This window comes from Melospiza georgiana, chromosome 9 (assembly GCF_028018845.1).
Source record: "Melospiza georgiana isolate bMelGeo1 chromosome 9, bMelGeo1.pri, whole genome shotgun sequence".
Taxonomy (NCBI): domain Eukaryota; kingdom Metazoa; phylum Chordata; class Aves; order Passeriformes; family Passerellidae; genus Melospiza; species Melospiza georgiana.
In genome coordinates this window covers 12,555,377-12,576,083 of record NC_080438.1, presented here as the reverse complement: position 1 = coordinate 12,576,083, position 20,707 = coordinate 12,555,377, and the positions used below count along the sequence as shown (strand labels likewise).

General features: G+C 35.5%; 1 protein-coding gene across 3 annotated transcripts in view; it reads right to left on the bottom strand.

Moving 5' to 3' along the window:
- COL11A1 (collagen type XI alpha 1 chain) overlaps positions 1–20,707 on the bottom strand; it is a 125,050-nt gene that overhangs the window by 76,050 nt on the left and 28,293 nt on the right. The window contains exons 5-12 of one of the 3 annotated variants that reach the window (XM_058029854.1): positions 17,119–17,247; positions 7,442–7,558; positions 7,019–7,171; positions 6,739–6,834; positions 4,333–4,578; positions 1,715–1,777; positions 1,148–1,189; positions 729–791 (exon numbers count right to left, since the gene is read on the bottom strand). In XM_058029854.1, coding sequence (XP_057885837.1) covers positions 729–791; positions 1,148–1,189; positions 1,715–1,777; positions 4,333–4,578; positions 6,739–6,834; positions 7,019–7,171; positions 7,442–7,558; positions 17,119–17,247 — 909 coding nt within the window. The remainder of the gene's footprint in view (positions 1–728; positions 792–1,147; positions 1,190–1,714; positions 1,778–4,332; positions 4,579–6,738; positions 6,835–7,018; positions 7,172–7,441; positions 7,559–17,118; positions 17,248–20,707) is intronic. The other 2 variants (XM_058029856.1, XM_058029855.1) reach the window with 2 other exon arrangements.

Here is a 20,707-nt window from a genome sequence, read left to right as displayed (position 1 = left end):
ATTATACAGTGAAATGATAGCATCTTCTTAACATCTTTCATATATAAATACAGCATGAACATGCTGGATTCACAAGTAAAATATCTCTCATAAAACACAGCAAAGCCTTTTAGTATCATATTTTCCTCAAATAAATATGTTGCTGTTTTAAAATTGTGTTGGTGGTGGCAGTAAGAAAAGGCTTGCAAGAAAATGAAGGTTAACATTATAGCTTAAATTTTAACTAGTTTCATGACTGGATAGGTTTCTCAAGTCTCATATTATTTGATATGGCCAATAAATTCTTCCAAGATCATCTAAATATTATGCATCACTTTCAATATTCCCATGTGTTTTGATTCTGAAAAGCCTGTTTTTCTCTGTATTTGTACATATTAGAGCTGAAGCCATACTGATTTTTTAAAAATTAATTCAAATTCATATGAAATGTTTGTATCTATTACTTTAGTATATTTCTAAACACATCAAACCAGAAGAATACTAACAAACCAGAACTTAAACATCTTCTTGTATTTACAGCACGTATTTCTACAACTAAGAAAATGTTTGTCCAGATTCTCACTTGATTTTTACTTAGCTGAATGAATCAGCCTCAGTTCCACTGAAGTTTGTAACCTATGTGGATCTATTTCAGCTCAGGATATAACAGAAACTTATGTAGCAATTAGTGCAAGATATTAGTGCAAGATATCTCATGAATGCATGGGATAATCTGCTTGCTGACTTACCCTTTCACCAGGGTCACCTGGAGGACCAACAGGACCTTGTAAACCTGGGGGACCTGTAAGACCCTATGGAAAATGAATGACATAATTATGCTGAATGCTTGAAGACTTTTGAACTATTTTTTCTCTACTTTAGGATGAACACATATTTGGATAAAATAATTTATAAGGCAGTGTATTGTTTTTTCTTACAAAGATTTATTGTCAACATTCAAAACTTAGATTTTTCATGTGCCATCAGCTTGTAGCTTGCCGTCACTGAAAATGTTAGAGATGACCCTTTTCTATTCCCTTCTAAAAGTCCTAAATCTAATACACATTTGGGAACTATAATTAAAGACCAATATTGTGTTAACTTGTGAACAGAAAAGCACAGTGGATAAATCAAGTGCAATAAAGGAAATTGTGATTAATCTACTTACAGCAGGTCCTCTTGGTCCCGGTGGTCCTTCAATGAGCATACCCTATGGACGGATGCATCACAATATTACATTCAATGCTTTGTAGAAAAACATAAAAAATCTTTTTAGTTGAACTACTAAAGTTAACATTTCTTAGTGTTTTGATAAAATTTTCCAGGAATCTTCTCTACAGCTCCTAGCATGACAACCTGAACTGTTGCATGGCATTAAAAATGAGGATGGCTTCTTTGCCCTTGCTGAAAGCTGTAGTGATGGTGTTACCTGTGCCTAAGCTGAAAGTTTTCTGGGTAGATCTGTCCAAGATGTAGTTACTAGATGGCCTGAAGATCATATCAATGATCTGTTTTCCTCTGTACAAGATTCTCTTTTTTTTTAAGGAACATGTGGTTAGTCCTTCATGTAACCAAAGGAGTAGCTGTCATTAATCACTTTATATCATCCACATTACAGGGACTGTTTCAGAGATCATGTCATCCTATCATGAACAACAACATTTCATAATGATACATTAACAGTGAATATTTTTGATACAGTGCTACTGAAAAACTCCCTGCCATCTGTACTTACAGGTTCAATCACAGCTGGTTCTCCCTTTTGGCCTTTTTCTCCATAAGCCCCATGTCCTGTCACCTGGCCAGCAAAAACAACCCCAAAAAGAAAAGTAAGTAGAAGGTCTAAGGACCTGATACAATAAAGAATTGCAGCAACCTGTAACTGAAAGCTAAAGCTGGAATTGGTGTATACTATAAAAAAATACATCACAGGTACAAACCACATAAGTCAAAAATACTTAATGCATGAGAAATGGAAAATGCAAAAGCCATGTATATGCTTTCTCCATTATTGGATATTGTCCATTTGTAATTTTTGAATGAGATGTGCATCCCATGAGTGTTCATCCATGCTTTACATTAGAACTTTGAAAAGAAAAGCTAAAACTTCTGTGTGCAAGTCACAACATCATTTCTTTTCTTATTTGATTGGAAATATTCTTGGTAATCAACAATGATTCTTCATGGCTTTATGAGGTAAGCAGCCTAAAGTAAGATGGAAAGAAAGATCTCTTGGTCCAATGTGGACTGTACCTTTCAAGCTCCTAATTTCATTCATGAGACATCCACAACATATGAAGCAACCTGAGAAGGGTCTGTGATTTTATGGCATAAATGATAAGTGGCACTGTGGACACTAAAGAATATTTCACAGATAACCTTTGAATGCCTTGGCACTACCTGAATTAGCATCAACTGCCAAATTCTTTGAGGACCACCTCTGTGGGAAGTTTTGGGTTCAGGATTAAGGTAACAGAAGTGCCTAAAACAATATGTCAATAACACATACTAATGGAAGTAACACTGAAGTTTCAAACAAAGAAAAAGGAACTGATTTTTTTTTAAACTATGAGATAATGTATTTTTCTTCAGAAGTATCTCTCTTAGTTGCTAACTTATCCACTAGAAATTAAGTTCTGACCAGCTTAAAATTTAAAATGTGCTTTTTCTAAATTTCAATAGAGTGATTCAACATTTACTTTAAAAAATAGCTGGGGATTAATAAAAATAGTAATGATAATGTTATAGTATTTCAATATGAAATATTTTGGGATGGAAAAACAGAAATTCACAGACTGCATTTTGCACTGACTTATAAAGGCACAGATCTCACTAGTAATGACCCATTGGTAGTTCAAAAAAATCAAGTAGCAAGATGTATAGGCAATCATGTTTTATTAAATTAATATAAATTACTTGTAAAAAATGATATCAGGGTCTCCATCTTTGAAAATATTTCCCCTTTTTGAAAACTCCCATTTACTGAGTACTTTCCATTTTGCCTTTTTTTATCATAGGTAGAACTTCAGTTATTCTAAATACGTCCAAATGCCAAAGGAAAATGACATAAGTCTGGTTCAGCAGATGACACTGTAATAAAGTGACACAGACCAGAGCCTGTGTTCTAATTCAAGATTCCTGACTCCTTCAGCTTTGTATCAAGGCATTTTAAGTTGAAATTTACACCAGGGGATAGAGTCTGCACAGTCATTTTCTTAACGCAGACACAAATGGTGCCTTATGGGCTCTTTGCTTCACAGATAATCTGACCTTTTCTGTGTCATTCTGCCACAGTGTCCCCATCTGGGCTAGAAGGAAAAGAGTACACTTGTATCACATTGCACAGATAAGGACCATTAAAAAATACAATGACCCCAATAGGGTATAGAAAAGAGCGGTAAATTAAATACAGAAGGATGAGTTTCAAGGCTGGCAGGGAAAAGCAACCTCACAGCATTTGCTGTTATTTCTTGGATCCTTTGTAAACTGAAGTCTTGACTTTGTGAGGAGAAAATGAAGATAAGACTGAGCAAATAGTGAAAACAAAATTCTCTTGTTCTACTATATTCAGGGTCTTCCTAATTAAAAAATCCAAATGGGATTTCTTTTCCTTCCAGTCTTAGACATATTAGTTTTCTTTGCAGCATCCACAGCTGGTAAACTGATAAACAAGGATCTTGGCACAACTAAAGGAAAGTTAAAGCCTTGCTGTTTAGCCTATGATTAAGTCAGAGGGAAAGAGAGCTATAAAATTCAGAATGAAGAGCATGATTCACAGGATCCACCATGTCATCCTACCTATCTTTATATATATTGAGCTGTTAAATCACTTCTGCAAGACCATAAACCTGTCACCATTGACTAAGCTTATTTTCATGGAAGGGTTCAGGCCTTAACCTTCCCACTCATGAATTTTCTTCTTGGAAAGCTGCAAAAGCCATAGGATTCTAGACACTTATATGCATTTCAATTTCTCAAGGTAATCATATAAAAATATTAATTACAGCACTTGTACCTGCACTAGAATTTATGTTCTTTCCAGCTTTAGCTCTAGTTTAGAAAGGTTTTTAAAACTGTTACTTTAATAATTTATTTTTTGAATTCCATCTCCTCTTTCCTTTTCCTCCCATCTCCCACCCTCCCTTACTCCCTTCAGCAAATGAGACAAAAATCTTACATGATAAAAATAAAACATTCAATATTACTAAGAGTATGGCCTTGATCCAAAGGCTATTGGAAATGAGAATATATCTAATATGCACAAGGAGTTCTGGGTTTGTGCAGTTCTGAGACTGTAATTATAAAAGAATTGCTAAATTAAATTAATCTGCATTATGCCTCCAGTCAACTTACGCTTGTTTCTGTGATATCGGTCTCTGCAGGAACACCTGGACCAAACTCCTCATTAGTGGAATCAGTTGGTTTCTCTTCATATTCTTTATATTCATAAAAATCATATTCTCCTAAATCTCCATCTACCAGCAGATCAGATTCACTGAGGTCTACTCCTCTGCTTCCATATTCAGTTGCCTCAGTTTTTTTATCATAATCCTCTCCAGTTATGTATTCTTCAGCAAATACTTCTTCAACAGGATTTTGCTATTCGTATCAGTAGCAAAGATTTGGGAATAGGAGGAATATGTGGGTTATTGTTAGTAAAGCAATGTAAGCATACGCTGATCCACCATGATGACTTGTCAAAAGAAGAAAGAACAGTAAACTACAGCATATTGTCTTTTAATTAGAGTCTGAAGGAATGGAAGCTCAGCCTTTCAGAGTAATTAAAAGATCTTTGTATAAGTAGTACAAAGAAGTAATGTTTTCATACGCTTTGGTTTTTTATTTCCAAAACCACTGAATTCAATATATCCAGTATTATGTGTACTGCTTGCGTAATGTTACTTTAGTGCCAAATATAGCTGAATTTCGCTGCTTGGTTTCACTCTTACAAGCATTCATGAATGAACATATGCAATGAGCAGTGAATAAGTTCAAATCTTTTTATAATAGCAATGTGGAGGAGGTGCAAGCATCACTTTAGTTAAGCCCAGCCTTTTACATTATTTTCTGTCTATGAACACCAATGCTGAGCTAAACTTCTTTCCTCTTGTTAACAATTTTGAAGTTTATTTATCAGTAAAAGGCATGACTTGTTGTGTGTCATGGTAATTTGCATATTTTGTCTAAGTTCTCCTTGTACAATTCAGAATAATTTTAAGATTTCAGAAATCTAAGCTTTCATCTTAAAGTATGTAAGCTGTCAAACCAAGCAAACACCTTAAAAGCACTAAAGCAGTTTAAAAGAATGCTATATTTGAGATGTACAAAACCATTTGTGAAGTAAAGGAGGATTGCTTTATTCTGTTATAATAAGGTCTTTCAATAATTTTCCATACAGGACAATTTTGAAAGAAACTGAAGTTCAGATATTTCTAATATAAAATGATCAGACAATATGAAGTAGTACGATCTTGAAAATATTCAGAAGCTAATCAACATCCAATGTAATTAAAAGTCTTGATCTAATAATAACATTGAAATTTATTGCAATTAAAATAGAAGGCCAGATTCTGATTTAACACTTGCCTAATTCCATTAGTTACAGGAGTGTAACTTCTACCTTATAGCTGTAACAAACAGAGATCAGAACCAATTCTAAGCCAAATTTTACCTTTATGAAGAAGTGCTCTCACCAAGGAGAGCATTTAGCACTTTGAATATACCTCATTACAGCTGTACAATTGTACAATCAGCTTAGAATTGCCCAGGAAATGGAATGATTTAGATACATTTGTTGATCAATCTGTGAGAAGCAAACATGAGACTGAACACAAGAATGCTTAACAGCAAAATGAGTAAAACATACCTTAATTCACCTTCACCTTCCAAGATACATAAGAGGAAAAGCATAGAACAAATGGGGACTCTTTCTCTTTTCAGATATTCAGGGGAAAGAGGTGAGGGGGAGTTTTGTACATCTTTTAAGCAACAATCTTAATTTTGAAAGGAAAAGGAAAAGAAAAATGAGAACAATGTTTCTTAAAATCCGCCATCATTTTTCTAACACTAGTGTTAATTAATATGCAAACATATTAATCAACACCGGCTTAGGTGCAGGAATTTTAACAAAATAATGTTTAGACCTGTTATTCTGGCTTTCTAGAAATGTGCTTTCTAATGTAAGTTAAAATAATAATTTTATCTTTCTTGATACTTTAAATCATAATGTTTCTTTTTAATAGAACAAGTGAAAATCAAATAATTTGGTTTTGTTAGCTGAAGAACTATGAAAAGGAAACGATGGCTTCTGACTCAACTTCCTACGGTGGCAGCCATTCTTTGTCTTGTGTTAGGCTCTTTTATGCTGCGACTTAAAAATTACAGGAAAAATTAGAGGCTCTCCTTCCTATTAGATCAGGAGGACTATGTCTAATATCTAATCTAGTTTGTGCTAGACATAGCTCCATTCACATCCACACTGAAAGCAGCAACACCACATTCCCACACCACATATCACTGAATTATTTCCAGAAACATGAACTCTTCAGGCTGAAGATTCAGCAGATCTCTACAGAATTAATGGGAGTTCTGTCCAAGAAAATAGTAGTTTCTGCTATTGGCTGAGAAAGTATAAAATCACATAAAGTGCTGGTAGATTTTGTATCATTTACACAGAAATCCATCCTTTTAAAATGCATTTGTACTCTTTTAATGAATAGCACCCGGCGGGACAAGTATTTTCTTGAGAGTCCTTATTACCTCATTTGCTTCAGTAGCTCTGGAAGGAGCTTCTGTCTGGGGCCCATAGTCATTTTCAGCTATGCTATAGTCTTGAAATCCATCAATAACGTTGGCCTAGTGTGAAAAAGCAAATCCATTATTAAAAAAAAAATCTTGTATGAAAATTCAAGAGGTATTGCTGTTATTCAGGTTATGGTATTAGCCAGATGTATTCATCTAGTGGGGTTAGGTAAATTTTTTTCTTATCAAAGATCTTCCAGTCTTAGTCTGGGAAAGATCTTGATTATTTCTTGGCTACCTTTACCCCTAGTTTGTCTTTTGTTGCTGCTTGATAACTTTTCTTCTTCTTGGACGCATATTTTTCAGTTTTTTTTGTTGTGGCCTTTTGAGGTTTGTCCTTTGAGCTAGTGGCCACTGTCCTCTTCTTCTTTTTGACCATGGCTTTCTTTTTCTGCAAACGTTATGAAAGATGGAATGGGAAAACATAAATAAAATGAAAAGGAAATTGAGAAAGTGTGAAGGAAAGAAGGGTAACCAAATGCAAGATGAATGCTGTCAGCCGTGAGACCTTCCATCTCTAACTGAAAGCAAAGGTTACAGCTACGAAGTAAAGAAATGAGTGAGAGGAAAGCATCAAGCTCATATACAAAGACACAAATTGACAAACCATGTGGTAGGGGACAGCTGGACACCACACAACAAACAGATCAGATTCTGTTACCTCTGTTTGTGCTACTGTCTCTTCGAACAGTGGGAGTCCCTCTGTTACAGAATCAGTTTCTTTATAATCTGCATCCCCATACTCATAGTCATATTCGACAAAATCTTCTGGTGTGTACTACATCGCAAATGGAAAAATATCAGGCATTCCCATGTTAGAGGTAGCAAACTAGATTAGCAATACTGGAAAGTTTCTTCACCTTTACTTAGGAGTAAAGATTAACAAAATTAAGGCACTATTAACAATTCAATATAATTATTCATTTAGGGGAAAAAACCTCAAAACTTCTCATTTCTTTCAAAGCACAGTACAGAAGTAGTAAAAAGTAAATAGTAATGCCAGAAAAAATCTCACATTAATTAGACTGCAAAGAAGAATCAAGTATAATTTTGACTACTGGGAGCACCAACCGATTTTTGTGAAACCATATATTTATTTAATCTTTAAATTTCAAATAATACCTATTTTACTTGTATTTTTTTCAGGTGATCAGAAGAGCAGACATGCCAATATCTGACATGAATAAACAATTTCAGATAAAGGAGAGGCCACAGCTCACAAGAAAACATGGTTATCTTCCTCTTGTTTGATGTCAAGTTTGAAAACCAGGACAGTTCCATGGTACAAATTTCCTGAGCAAAGCCTCATTGCTGTAATTTCATTTCAGATTCAGCTTCTTTAAATTGCTCCATAACTCTGTTTCTATAATTTTTATCAAATGAAGATTTGGCACACAAACTTTTCAAGAGAAAGTAGCTTTAGAATTGGCTTGTGTAGTGTTGTGAGCATGATCTAGGGAGCCAGGAACTCCTGAGCTGTACTCTTGACTGTGCCAAGATCCTGGTCTCCATATTATCTGCACCAAGTACAACTCATCAGAACTGAGAAGAAAGGGCAACTTTAAAATATCTTCCCACTCCTACCGCGCTTGAAGCTACAAGAACTGGTAGATCTGACAAATTAAAGCAGACTCTGTTTACTCTTTATGTGCCCAGGAAGCCAAAAGAAGGCACAGCTGCGGCCAGAGGGACAAGTGTTTGCTTTCCCTTTAAGAAGAAATATTCAAATGTGCCTCATGTGAACTTGTCCCTTCTGAAATCCTTCTCTCCTCTTGCAAGTCAGCACCATTGTCTGTAAAATGAAGACAATATCTGCTTGTTTCATTACGATGATGAGAAAGAGAATTAGTACGTTACACTTCCAAATCAGTCTGAGTATTCATAAAAGTCATCATTATCAAAAAGAAATGGATATGTTAGAAGAAATTACAAATTAAAATAGATCTCCATATTCCAAACTACATGGTACCATGTGAACAAAACACTGGTTTAACTGTTCCCTCTGGCAATGTTTTTTGATACAATTGTTTACTTATGATTTTAATGCACAGAAGTTTATTTCCTCAGCAAGTATAAGGCTAAAGTTGAAAGGCCCTTAATAACTTAAAAATCCTTTTACATGGGTTTCTATTACTCCACTTCTGATACTCCTGAGAGTCCAATATCTTAGGAGGCAAGGGGAGCAACATTTTTGAGAGAACTACCATGTGGTTAGTCAGATTTAAGTTTAATATGCTGTTAGGAGTTTGTTTCAGTAACTTATAGACACACAAATTCCTCTTTCGTAAGCATTGTAAACCGATTCTGAAACTGGAAGCATTCATTCCAGCAGTCACTTTGACCAACTGACAATTAAAATATAACTCTGTGTTGCTCAGTATTATAACTGTTTTGCAAATCTCAGTAGTATGGCTTTTCTCAAGGTAAGTTGAATGGCTCTGCTGAATGGTGACAACCACATGACTAATAAAATTGCAACAGTGGGTTATAAGTAGTTTTTCAGAGGCCATAAACTAAACAGAAATGTAGATTGGGGGGGGGGAGGAAGGAAAAATATTATATATGCCAAGTATATTAGTATTAAAAAAGAAAGTAGTGAATAACCTGATATTTATGCTAAGAAGCCTAGTTCAAAAAGTCAGAAATTTATGAATGAAAACTAGAAAACATAAAAAAAGCACAAGTATGTGGACAGATTTATTGCATCATGCATAATGACACAGAAAATACTTTTGAGTATTGTGCTTCACTCATTTCTGTTAAAGAAAGTGAAACTTTTCTTATATGCAAAATGTGATCAAAAATACAAGAGTATATTTTGGTTGCACCGATATGCGAGCACGCAGAAAGAAATAATAGGAATGGATGAGAGGTGGGGAATGACAAGTTCCATGCTGGAGTCAGATTACTGCCAAGCAGGTGAAGACCTTCCACTTTAAGATCACAGTATCAGAGGGGTATTACAAAAATTCTTGAACTTACAAGCTAGGACATGCAGCCACTATCCCAAAACCATATTCAAACAGTTTTGAATTTGCAGTAATTTGTAGTCCCACTGATACAAAGAGCACAAGTGAAAATATGTAGTAGTCTAAACATTCTAAAAGACAAACTTTATTCTTAGCAACCCTTCCTTTCCCAAGACTTTTTTCTGAAAAACCAGCAACTTCATGTTTCATACCAGCTGATAAACAGAAAATATGTTTTGAATCGATCTCGAGGTCCTGCTGCAAAGAGTTAAATATAGATGTAAAATCTTCCAGGTGTATTTCCTGAGGCACAATCTGTCTCTACACCTTCACCTTCAGGAATGCATCTCTACACCTTCAGCTGATGTAAAGATGCACTTTAGAAATATTAATTACTCACAGAATGATTTTACCAACTTGACCTGATGAAGGCTGTACACTGTTTTTAATAGGGCACAACAGGACTAGTGAAGGACTAGTCAGGTAAATGAAGACTAAATATAGAAACATGAGTGACAGATTTAATGGCTTTAGTCACCTGCTGTGAAGCTGGTAACTCCAACTTACCCTGCCATTAACATTATCCAGTTAAGACTGGATATGTGGCACATATTCCTTCATTTTCATGAGCTACACAACTGAAAGGTCACCTTTATCAGATCACCAGAGACAGGGGTTTGATCCACTCCATTTGACCTCAACAAATCTTGAGGAAAGTTCCTTTACATTTTGGATTCACAAAACTCAGTTGTCAGTTGTCCGTTCACAGAATTTGGGCTGCTGTCAGTTCACAGAATTTGGGCAGTTCACAGAAATATATCATAGTTGCACCACCAATCGAGGAAAGATAATGAGTAGATTCTTGAATATATAGGAGAAAGGATCTAGAATTTCAAAATAAATAATAGGTTCAACTTGGCAAGGGATTTCAGCTAAGAGACATCAGGTAACACATAGTTCAGAAGTGATGCAATTTTCTTCCTCTTGCTTTTCTATCTTCTGTGTTAAGACCACCAATAGTTACTAAACAGCCATTCTTGTAATGAATATTGCATATGACTATCTTCTTACAAATGAAAGGAAGAATGAAACCTGCTGCTTTTTGATGGGACAAAATGTTTCCATTATGACCTCATGCTTTCTTTACCAGAGTGATTATATTACACTACCAGATCATCATGCAATTCCAATTAAAGAGATGAACTGTTTTCTTCATCAGATGAATTTTAGAAGCAGAGGATCAGCATCATGCAAAGCCTATTTGAACTGGGAAATAACTTAAACATTCTGAAGGAAACCTTACTTTTGAAACCAATTCTTCTGCTATCCATACTCTAAAAACCTAACGTCCCATTCCAAATGTAGATTTTAGCAATTTTTGCTTTATATTTCCAAATAAAAATAATTAATAATCTAAATCCTCAACTAAAGAACAGTCATAATCTCAGTTTTTCCAATTCTTAAAAATTATGGTTAATCATGAATAAGCTAAAAAGGCAAAGATTACTTTGAAATATTCTAGGCTCACTAACACTTTACAAAATGCAATAAAGTAAAGGATGCCAAGCAAAATGAGAGTTTTAAAAATCAGCTGCAATATTATAAATAAATAAGTGGTAGACGATGTTGATCTTAGGGCAGAAGGAAAGTTAAAAGATTCAAAGGATGGCCTTTTCTACCACAGAGCCCTTATATTGTTCATAAAAGTGATACAAGCAAGGAGATAAAAGGAAATAAGAACATTATCTTCAGTTTCCAAAAATATCCTCTTTCAAAAGGAGAATAATGCTCTTAAGGTTCTCTATTATGTTACTCCCTTATATAAAAAGTTTATATATCTATGTAAAGAAAAAGAGAGCTAGGAAGATCACAGTTTTTAATATCGGCTAAATTAGCTAACTGCAATTCTAAAGATAAAAATAAACATAAGATTAAACATAAAAATAATCACTTTTCTGCATTTTTCAGAAAACTGTTCTTTCTGACCAGTCAAGCACCCCAAAAGACACTAAATTAACACATTCTGAAAGGATGCTTGAAGCCTCCAAGTCAAGATATTTTGGGGCCATTTGCACTTTTAATTTACCAAATTAATTTCATTAAAAGAAAACATTTCATGTCTCAAAATAATCCATTAGTTTGGGATAGATCCAAAAAAAATGAAGCGGAGTTCCTTTGGAGAGGCATTTCTTCAGCAGAAGTCAGATCATGTGATTCACTAGGTTACAGACTAATTTTCGAAGAGGAGATTTGAAAGCCTGATAGCTGATTCATTTTAAAAAGACCTGAAGATACTCCAGAAAATACACTGCCCAACATCAAGGATGATGAAGACTGGCTAGGTCTGTCACTTCTCTAATTTCTGTGAGCTGGCAAAGCATATGTGATTGAACTGGAAAGGAATTTAATACATTTCCATTTATAGTAAAAAGGGGTTTGAAGACAGGATAGAGGCCAGATTGTTCACAAGGTATTTATAAAAAAAGCATAGGTGTGTATCCTTAAGAAAAACAGTGTTGATAGTTTTAAAATATAATTGCAAACCCATATGGGATCCTTAAAAGTCATACATTCAATGTGAAAAAAGCCAAAGATTCCTGAACTTCTAGACAGCACCTTTTTGTGTAGTGCCAACAGCTGAGGTCATCACTCTGACCTTAGCAAGATACAGAGATTTACACCTGGCTATTCACAAGCAAGAACAAGGAAGACTGATGCACATTTTAATTAAAACGTGTCTTGAAGATGGAAATAAATGACAATAAATAACAGAGTAAAGTGTACGGATATTACTATTTATCTACTGCTCTCCTGTTTTCAGTCTGAATGACACTTAGGTCTGATGAACAAATCCCAGGGGAATAGAAGCATTCTGTATAGGGAGGGCTCTGACATGCATCTATCCCAACAGCTCAACCTGAACTGCTCACACAGAGCCCACAGTCCTGGCCAGCTGCCAAGTGCAACACATTCTGCGGAGCCTGAACACAAAAGGTAGTTAGAGGTTGCCCAGTTAAATAAATCTTTTTTAGACACATAACATAGTCACTTGAGTCCAGAAAGTGACTGACTGAATTAAAATGGAAATATAATGACCCAATCAGGTCCAAAGCTTATATCTTGAAATCCTCAGCTCACCCATTATAGGAAGGGAAAAGTGAGGATGCAGGAGTTGACCTTGCTGAGGGAGAAGAATGTCGTGGGGAACAGGACAGCACAGTTGGGTAAGCCTGCAGACAAGGGTTGAATTTAAGATATGTCCTCCTTTACTAGGCTGACTAGTTCTATATCTCTATTCACAGCCTGCTATTTTTGTGAATCTGACTGAGAGATGTTTGATTCTACCAGAACTTTGCTTGGGGTAAACTTGGGATTTGATTCAGGCATGAAGAGATCCTGTAAGTACAAAGTAGGCATTGAAATCCTCTCTGTTGGACCCCCCAGACTGCAGTTTGAATGTGATGCAAAAGAAAAAGAAAATGCAACAAGAAAATGGAAATCTCAATGCAACACTTAAGGTATAATTGATAAAGACAATTTGATTACAAATCAGTGTCCAGTAAATTTATATCTGAGAGCACAATGAAGTCATAAGGCCTTGAGAAAAACTCAAATATTTTAAAAAGCAAATTTTCTATTTCTGATGCTGCAGTGATGTGACATGTACTCTCAGGCTCATTTAATGGAAATTCACCACAAGGTATTCCATATTTTTCCAATTTTATGGTTGGTAATTATTTTTAGTTTAGATGAAGTCTTAGACCCTTCCCAAAACAAATTCCAATAGACAATTCCACCAGCTGAACTGGAACAAGGGCATATGGTGGAAACAAATTCAGAAAATGACTCGTTTAAATCAGCACTGCTATTGAAAGAAGTGCCCCCAAGCCTAAAACACTGCATATTTTATTATTTGCTCCTTTGGAGAAAGAAGCATTGCCTAAAGCAATAAGGATTACATTCAGCTAAACAAAGTACTTATGCCCTTAAACCAGTATCTTTTTACGTAAATCCTTCTCTCTAGATGCTTCTTTAGTGGTCTAGAAATATCCAGCTTTTCATACTGAATGCCTTATTAGGCTGTGAGCTTGCCAGGAGTCCAAAAAAGTGTGCAATTTAAGAGAAATCCTATTCATCTTCCCAAATGCAATTTCAAGAACATAATTTTCTATTTTACTGATGAAAAGTCAGCCACTTCCTTTGGGTTTTGTAATCAGTGCTGGAAACACATATTAATAGGCTCTGAAATCACATAATTTATCTTTAAGCCAAGTATCAGTTTCTTATCCTGGACTGCAATAATTCAAAGGCTCAGAGCCATAATGCCAAAAGGGACTATTAGACCATCTTGGCTAACTCTTGCGAACTTGTAGACTTCAAAATTTCCTATGGTCACTCTGTAACTGAGTCAACTAAAGTATGAATAATATGTCCCCAAATTTCAGAAAGGTCTCTATCCTTGGCCTGAAGACATCTAGAGAATCATCATTTTGGTAATTTGTTCTTTCTTTCCTACAAACTGTAGTAGATATTTTCCTAATTGAAATTACTGATCTTTCTTCTCCCCCCACCCCGTTTTGTCTACGTTTTCTTTTTGTCCTGGATCTTTGCATAAAGTGAGCGAGCCACATATGTGATGATGCAGTCTATGTTCCAAGTGACAGCATGCAGAGGTAATATTGCATCAGAATTCTTTTTATTCACAAACTAAGACATGCATTGTACTATTTTGGGAAAAACTTTTACCCTTCTTTAACAATCAGCATATTTTGAAGCTAGTGCCCAACAAATATTTTTAGCTTCTGCTGGTTTAATCCAGACTCTGAAGACACAATCCTGCCTAGCCTTTTGCCCAGTTTTCCCTCTTCCTTCTTCCTACCACAAGAGTTTGTGTGAAAACACTGAAGATCAAACCATGAAACCAATCAAGCTGAACAATAATCTTTCCATGCTGTCTTTCAGCATGATTAGTATCCCAGATGGGGACAATCTGCTGCAGATGAAAGGTTCTTCTGTTACCACATGCATGCAGACTGTTATTGCAATGTACTACGGAGTTCATCATGTTTGCCCTGCAGTTATTTCTTTGGCTTGTATGTGTGTAACATTGCCTTCAGTTGTGCCTCCATCAGTGTTTACTGCTCTGCAGTATCATGACAGACAATTTTTAATGCCATCCATTTTATACACATTTCTGTATTTCTAGCAGAATTACTAAGAAACTCTGCTAAAAATTTAATTCAGTGACAGCTCATTATTTATAGTAATTTCTGAAATAAGGCACCCAGATTCAAATCTCTTTGTCATGTACTTTACCATACAATACCTTTCTTTAAAAAATGAAAATATTATATGTTGACAAGTCAGAAGCTTTGCCGAGGTCTAAGTCTATAATATCTATCAATATCACTAATGAAAATTATAATCTCCTCAAAACATATAATGAAGCATTTTAAAACAATTATTTTCCTTATAGACTAGCTGCAAATGTATTTTTCTCTTTTAACATCTTATTTAGTTTTGCAATTACAGTTTACAAAAAATCAACACTGCTGTCTTCTACCAATTCTTTCAGTACCTAAATAAAACTTGTTTCATTTATTTCCTTAAAATAAATTATCTGTGTGATTTGACAGGCTCCTTCTCAAAAGATTATAAAGTAGCCTGCCTCAACAAGCTGGTTTTTTACTATTCAGTAGACTATTCTATCATTCTATAAATTCAGTCTGCCATTTATTCTATTTCCTATTTATCACATCGGTAGCATCGCTGATGCAATTATTTTAGATCACTATTACATATTGAAGAGATCTATTGACTTCACTAAGAATATTTATGCAAAGTGACACAAGGAGCACAAAAAAAATTGTGTCTTAGGTCAGAAAGCTAAGTAAAATAATCCAATCACCTCTCTCAGCAAAAAATGAAATAAATGGAAACAGCAGTTGTCCATTTTATTAATCATTAAGTGCTCTTCAATTTATTTCCAAATTAATTTTAAAATGTTACACTGCAAATTAGTATCCTTGATTTTATATTTTTCTCTGTAGGTACTCCCACAAACTCTCGGTTACCAAGAGGGAAAATAGGCCTTTGAAAAACACATTAAAAACCACTAAACCCAAGAGCAGGCAAATAAAAGCAAAGCCCAGGAAAATTCCCAAGCAAAATTAAATTTTTTTTGAAACTTAATTACAAAAAAACCCCTTGGGTCTTGCTATCTTTTTTTGTCTTTGAATAAATTAACAGCAATAAGCTTTCAATCTGTTCTGGTTTGGAATATGGAGATCCAGGCATGCAGGCACATGGACAGCAGGTCCTCTGGAGTCCTCCTGAAAAGCCCAGACCCCACACACTGTAATGCAGTGTAAGGTCTTCTGCCTGTGTGTAGGTGACTTGACACATCTTGAACTACACCTCAGATGGAATGGATGTGGGAGGAAGTCCTCTGCTGACATAATTTTAAGTCAGAATAAATAGTAACAACAAATAACATTAGCACTTGTTTAGGAAATGTTTGGTCCCAAAACAGGCTCAAAGCAGACATCTAAAAACAGTTCAGGAAGTTTTTAATGCTGATCTCTTGAGCAATCAGTAGTAATAACCAGTCAGATCACACATGGTGTGCATACAAGCTGTCCAGAGCCAAGTTCAGTTATGATTGTTACATTCTGGAAAAGCTTTTCCCTTTACACTGCTCAATGCAAGTACTTAGAATGTGTACAGCAGTACATACAAGGGCTCAGAGGTCTAATCTGAGGACCTATCTTGACCTGGTGAATGACTCAGTTTGTGGCTGTGAGAACTGTCTACAGTGACTAATGGTTTCTCCAAATATCTTTCATGTTTCTGGGAAAAATTCCTACTCTGTTTTGTCCTTGTTGGTTTACCTCCTGTGAGTGGAACTGGCTGAAATACTTTTGTGTGCACATGCATTTGTGCATGCAGCTCATTTAAACACAGGGCACTTTTAACAGGAGAAATTCACAATTGTGGGATACTCAAAGCTCCCACGTCTTTCAAATGTGGCATTTGTTGAAATCCAGCATCAGTAAAATTAAAAAAAAAAACCTACACAGGAAGAATAAATATGCATGAGTAGACAAACTCATACTGCCATAATTTTTAAAAATAATTACAGTTTAACTTCACTGAGAATGATGATTGTTCAAATGGAACCAGGGTGATAGGTTCCTTTGAATGCTTGACATAAATGAGTGGACAGCAAAAATGAATGCGCTCCTGCAAGCTGATTTCTCCACCTCTAGAACAATGCATGCCATTTAGCTGGAAGTGTTCCTTGGGTAATTTTTCTCCAGCACAGCCACTAATGTGCAATAAATCCAGTAATACACGACTGATTACTCACCTCATCAACTCGAGGATCTTGAGCCTGAGCAGCATTGGGCACTGGGGAGTCACAGTCTGGGCTATAATGCTCACAATAGTCAAATGCAGCTCTGGGATCAGCTATAATCAACAGCTGCTGGATCTCACCCTGCAGGAAAGCATATGCAGATTAAATAACAAAACCAAAGGTAGTCTACAGTTCATCAGGAGCACTGAGTTCACATTCAGAAACAAAACCAGGCACATAATGCTTACACATTTCCATCTGTGGTTATAAATAACATATCTACTTAATTTCTGCTGCTGTTATGGAAAACAACTATTGTTCACATGGCAGAACAATTCAAATTAATACCAAATGGACTGGGTGAAAAATTCTGGCTTAAAATCATGTCTGGTATTAAAAGGAGAGAGTGAGAAGGTGTAAGTTCTGATCTGTGATTTTCATGGTTTGTTTACTTCTACACTGGGAATCAGTCTAAATTCCTAAGATTTAATTCAGGGCACTTCCTATTACCAGCATGCAGCTCAGCATGCATGTGATCAACAGTATAATTATGAGTTTGCATCACATATGTAGTCTGAAAGGAGACAAATAAATAAAATAAAATAAAATAAAATAAAATAAAATAAAATAAAATAAAATAAAATAAAATAAAATAAAATAAAATAAAATAAAATAAAATAAAATAAAATGAAATAAAATAATAAAATAGTCAGTAAAATAGAGACAGTTATTTGAATAAAATATAATCAGGTGAGCACTGTGTAAATACACACTATAGATTGTGTTGGAAAAAATGTAACTGCTAAAAATGTTGATTTTGCCTCTATTTCCATATATCATGTATAAAAACAACATCACAGAAAGAGACCCACTATTCTGGATAATAAAAATGGATCTGCTGAGATCCCCTACAGAGATTCTGAATGTTTATCATTTTCCACCGAAAGCTGTCTGGTATCCAGTGTATTTCTTAACATAGTGGTACCATTTAGGCAGCATTAGGTCAATTTCTGCCAACATTTCCACTATAAATTTTCTCATCCAGGAGCTTCTTATGCTCACATAAAAATAAGTTTGTTGGAAATTGGCACATGGTCTTGGTCAAAACCCATTAAATTCATTCTCTCACTATTTCCCCACAAGGGGGTGATTTTTAAGATTTATGTACTTCTAGCAGGATTTATTTCTTTGTTTCACACAAAAGAGGGGCAAATGAATACCTTTGTTAGTATACCTGTGCCTGTTTCGTCTTTAAAGACAAGATATCATAACTGATGGAAATCTACAGGTGGGAAAATTCATAATTCTCTCTATTTCCAAAATAACTTTACATCTATCATAACAGTAACCTTTAGAAAATTTTAAAAAAATGGAGAATAGCTTTAAATAGTAAATTTATAGTAATAAATAATAGTAAACTAATAATTGCAACATTCCTTCCATATAAATTTCCAGAAACTGAAAAAAAATAAATCAAGTAATGATCTGCAATTTTACCAATTCTATATTTTTTTACTAATTTTTCGGTCATAAAGTAGGAAATAGTTTCATAGCACATAATGGCTATATGTTACAAGTCTGCTTTTTACAGCATTCTAAGCTGACTTCACTTTTATAGACTCACGTGTGTCTCAGATTAATTTAGATTTAGAATATTTTTTTCTAAGCTTCCAGAAATACTACAAATGCAGCAGTTTGTTTCTCTGTCAGCAGTTCTGGACTGTCTCCTTTATTTACCTTAATTCCTTTAAGGTAAATTCCTTAAGCCTTTAAGGCTTCCCGATCTGGGCATCTTACAAAACCTACTACATATACAGAAAAATTCCCCCTCTGATTTCTTCCATGACTCCCTCAAGAGCTGGAGTGCTTTGAGAGGTTTTGTACAGTCACTGTCAGCCTGAGCTATGCATCCCCCATCTCCAGCAAAGTGTTTCCAAAGTGCTCTGCCCTTTCTCTTTCACCAACCACATTAAAACCAAGTGAGGCAGAGGAAAAAATGAGAGAATAAGCAACTGTAGGACAAAAGAGGTAAGTGACCCTTCTGAGCGGCCTAAAGGTGGATGTGTAGAACCTCTGTCCTCACCCTGCTGAGTTCAAGTCATGGTCTTGCTCTTTGGCCCTGAGCATTCCTGGCTGAGGTGCCTGGACAGATCTCCGTGTCCACAGAGTGCCAGCCAGCGGGAGCCGTGCCCAAACAGCTCCTGAAACTACTGTTTAGTCAGAGAGCCTAAGAGAACACAGGTCCAGGAATACAGCCAGTACTCTGGAGCTTTGTGCTGGTCTTGAATGCCATGGAATTTTGGCACTGAGTTCTGTTGGATTGTGTGTTTGCAAGAAGCACTCGGTATGCTGTTACCACTTGGCTTAAATGTGCCTAAATTGGTTAAAGCTGTTCCTGATCCATTGACTGTATTTCCCAGCCCCGCCTGTCTGCCTGTCATGGCTCCACATAGATGGAGGCCCTCAGAAATCCTACACAAAATACATAAATTTTTACAGAATACATACGTTGCTACTGGCTATAAATGTGTGAGAAGTTTACTGAAGGACCGATTGATTTTACTTTTGGAATCCCAAATGTTTATTTCCCTCTTTTTCCTTCAAGACGTGCTATAAAAATGATTCCAGTAAATTATTCATTTTCCTTTTCTATTTTTTATTTTCTGTCTTTGCTAATTAAATTGTTTCTCTGAGTATTTTGTTCCGTGAAGCATTGGCTATACTGTAAGTATAGTTCAAGAGTTTTCCTTTCAGATCAGGTCAATCATACCAGCTCATGAAGTTCCAAAGGTATTACTGTAGATTCCATTATTGTGATTTAGTTACAATTCTAAGATATTTGTTGGACAAATACCTTATACTCTTTCTTTTTGAATATTTTTCACAGAATTGCTTCAGTCTTTACAAACACATTCTTTGATTTTAACTGCTTGACTTTTTGAGACCAAAATAGAATTTTATAAAGTTCCTTGCAAATAAACTACAAATAATCTGGTCATATTTCATGACCTGGAGCCATAAATGTGGCACACAAAGATCTACCTGCACAAGTCCTGAGAACTTTGAATTATGGGTTATTAAGAATTCCAATAACTGACCTGTAAAAAATACTGAGGTATCTAAACACATATGCATATGTCATATCATTTTTCTTGTTTGAAAATTTCAGGAACAAAGGAAATCTCATGGGGTAAAGTGATGAAAGTAAGAGAGAGACAAAAATGGATAAAGAGAAATAAAAATAGATTAAAATGTACAAATACACTTGAGCATCCTTAAAGTACTCTGGAAAGTGCATAGAGAAAAAAAGGAAGTACAAAAGCCTACGGTCTATAGACAAGTTCTTCCTTCTCTTTGAAAATTTCACCACCACATCTGTAGGCAAAGACTGCTCAGGCAATTCCAAAGCTGGAAGTTGCTATGTAGCATGCTATAGAGGAAAAGCCTTCCAGGTCTCTGCTGAGCCAGTTGTCCATCATGCTTTGGTGTCAGAGGTAAGTGGGATGGCAGCAGAAGGCAGACACAGAGAACACCTCTGGTGAGGTGTCAGGCAGACATACACAGCCACTTTTCCTATTAATACCCGTAACAAACTGCAGCT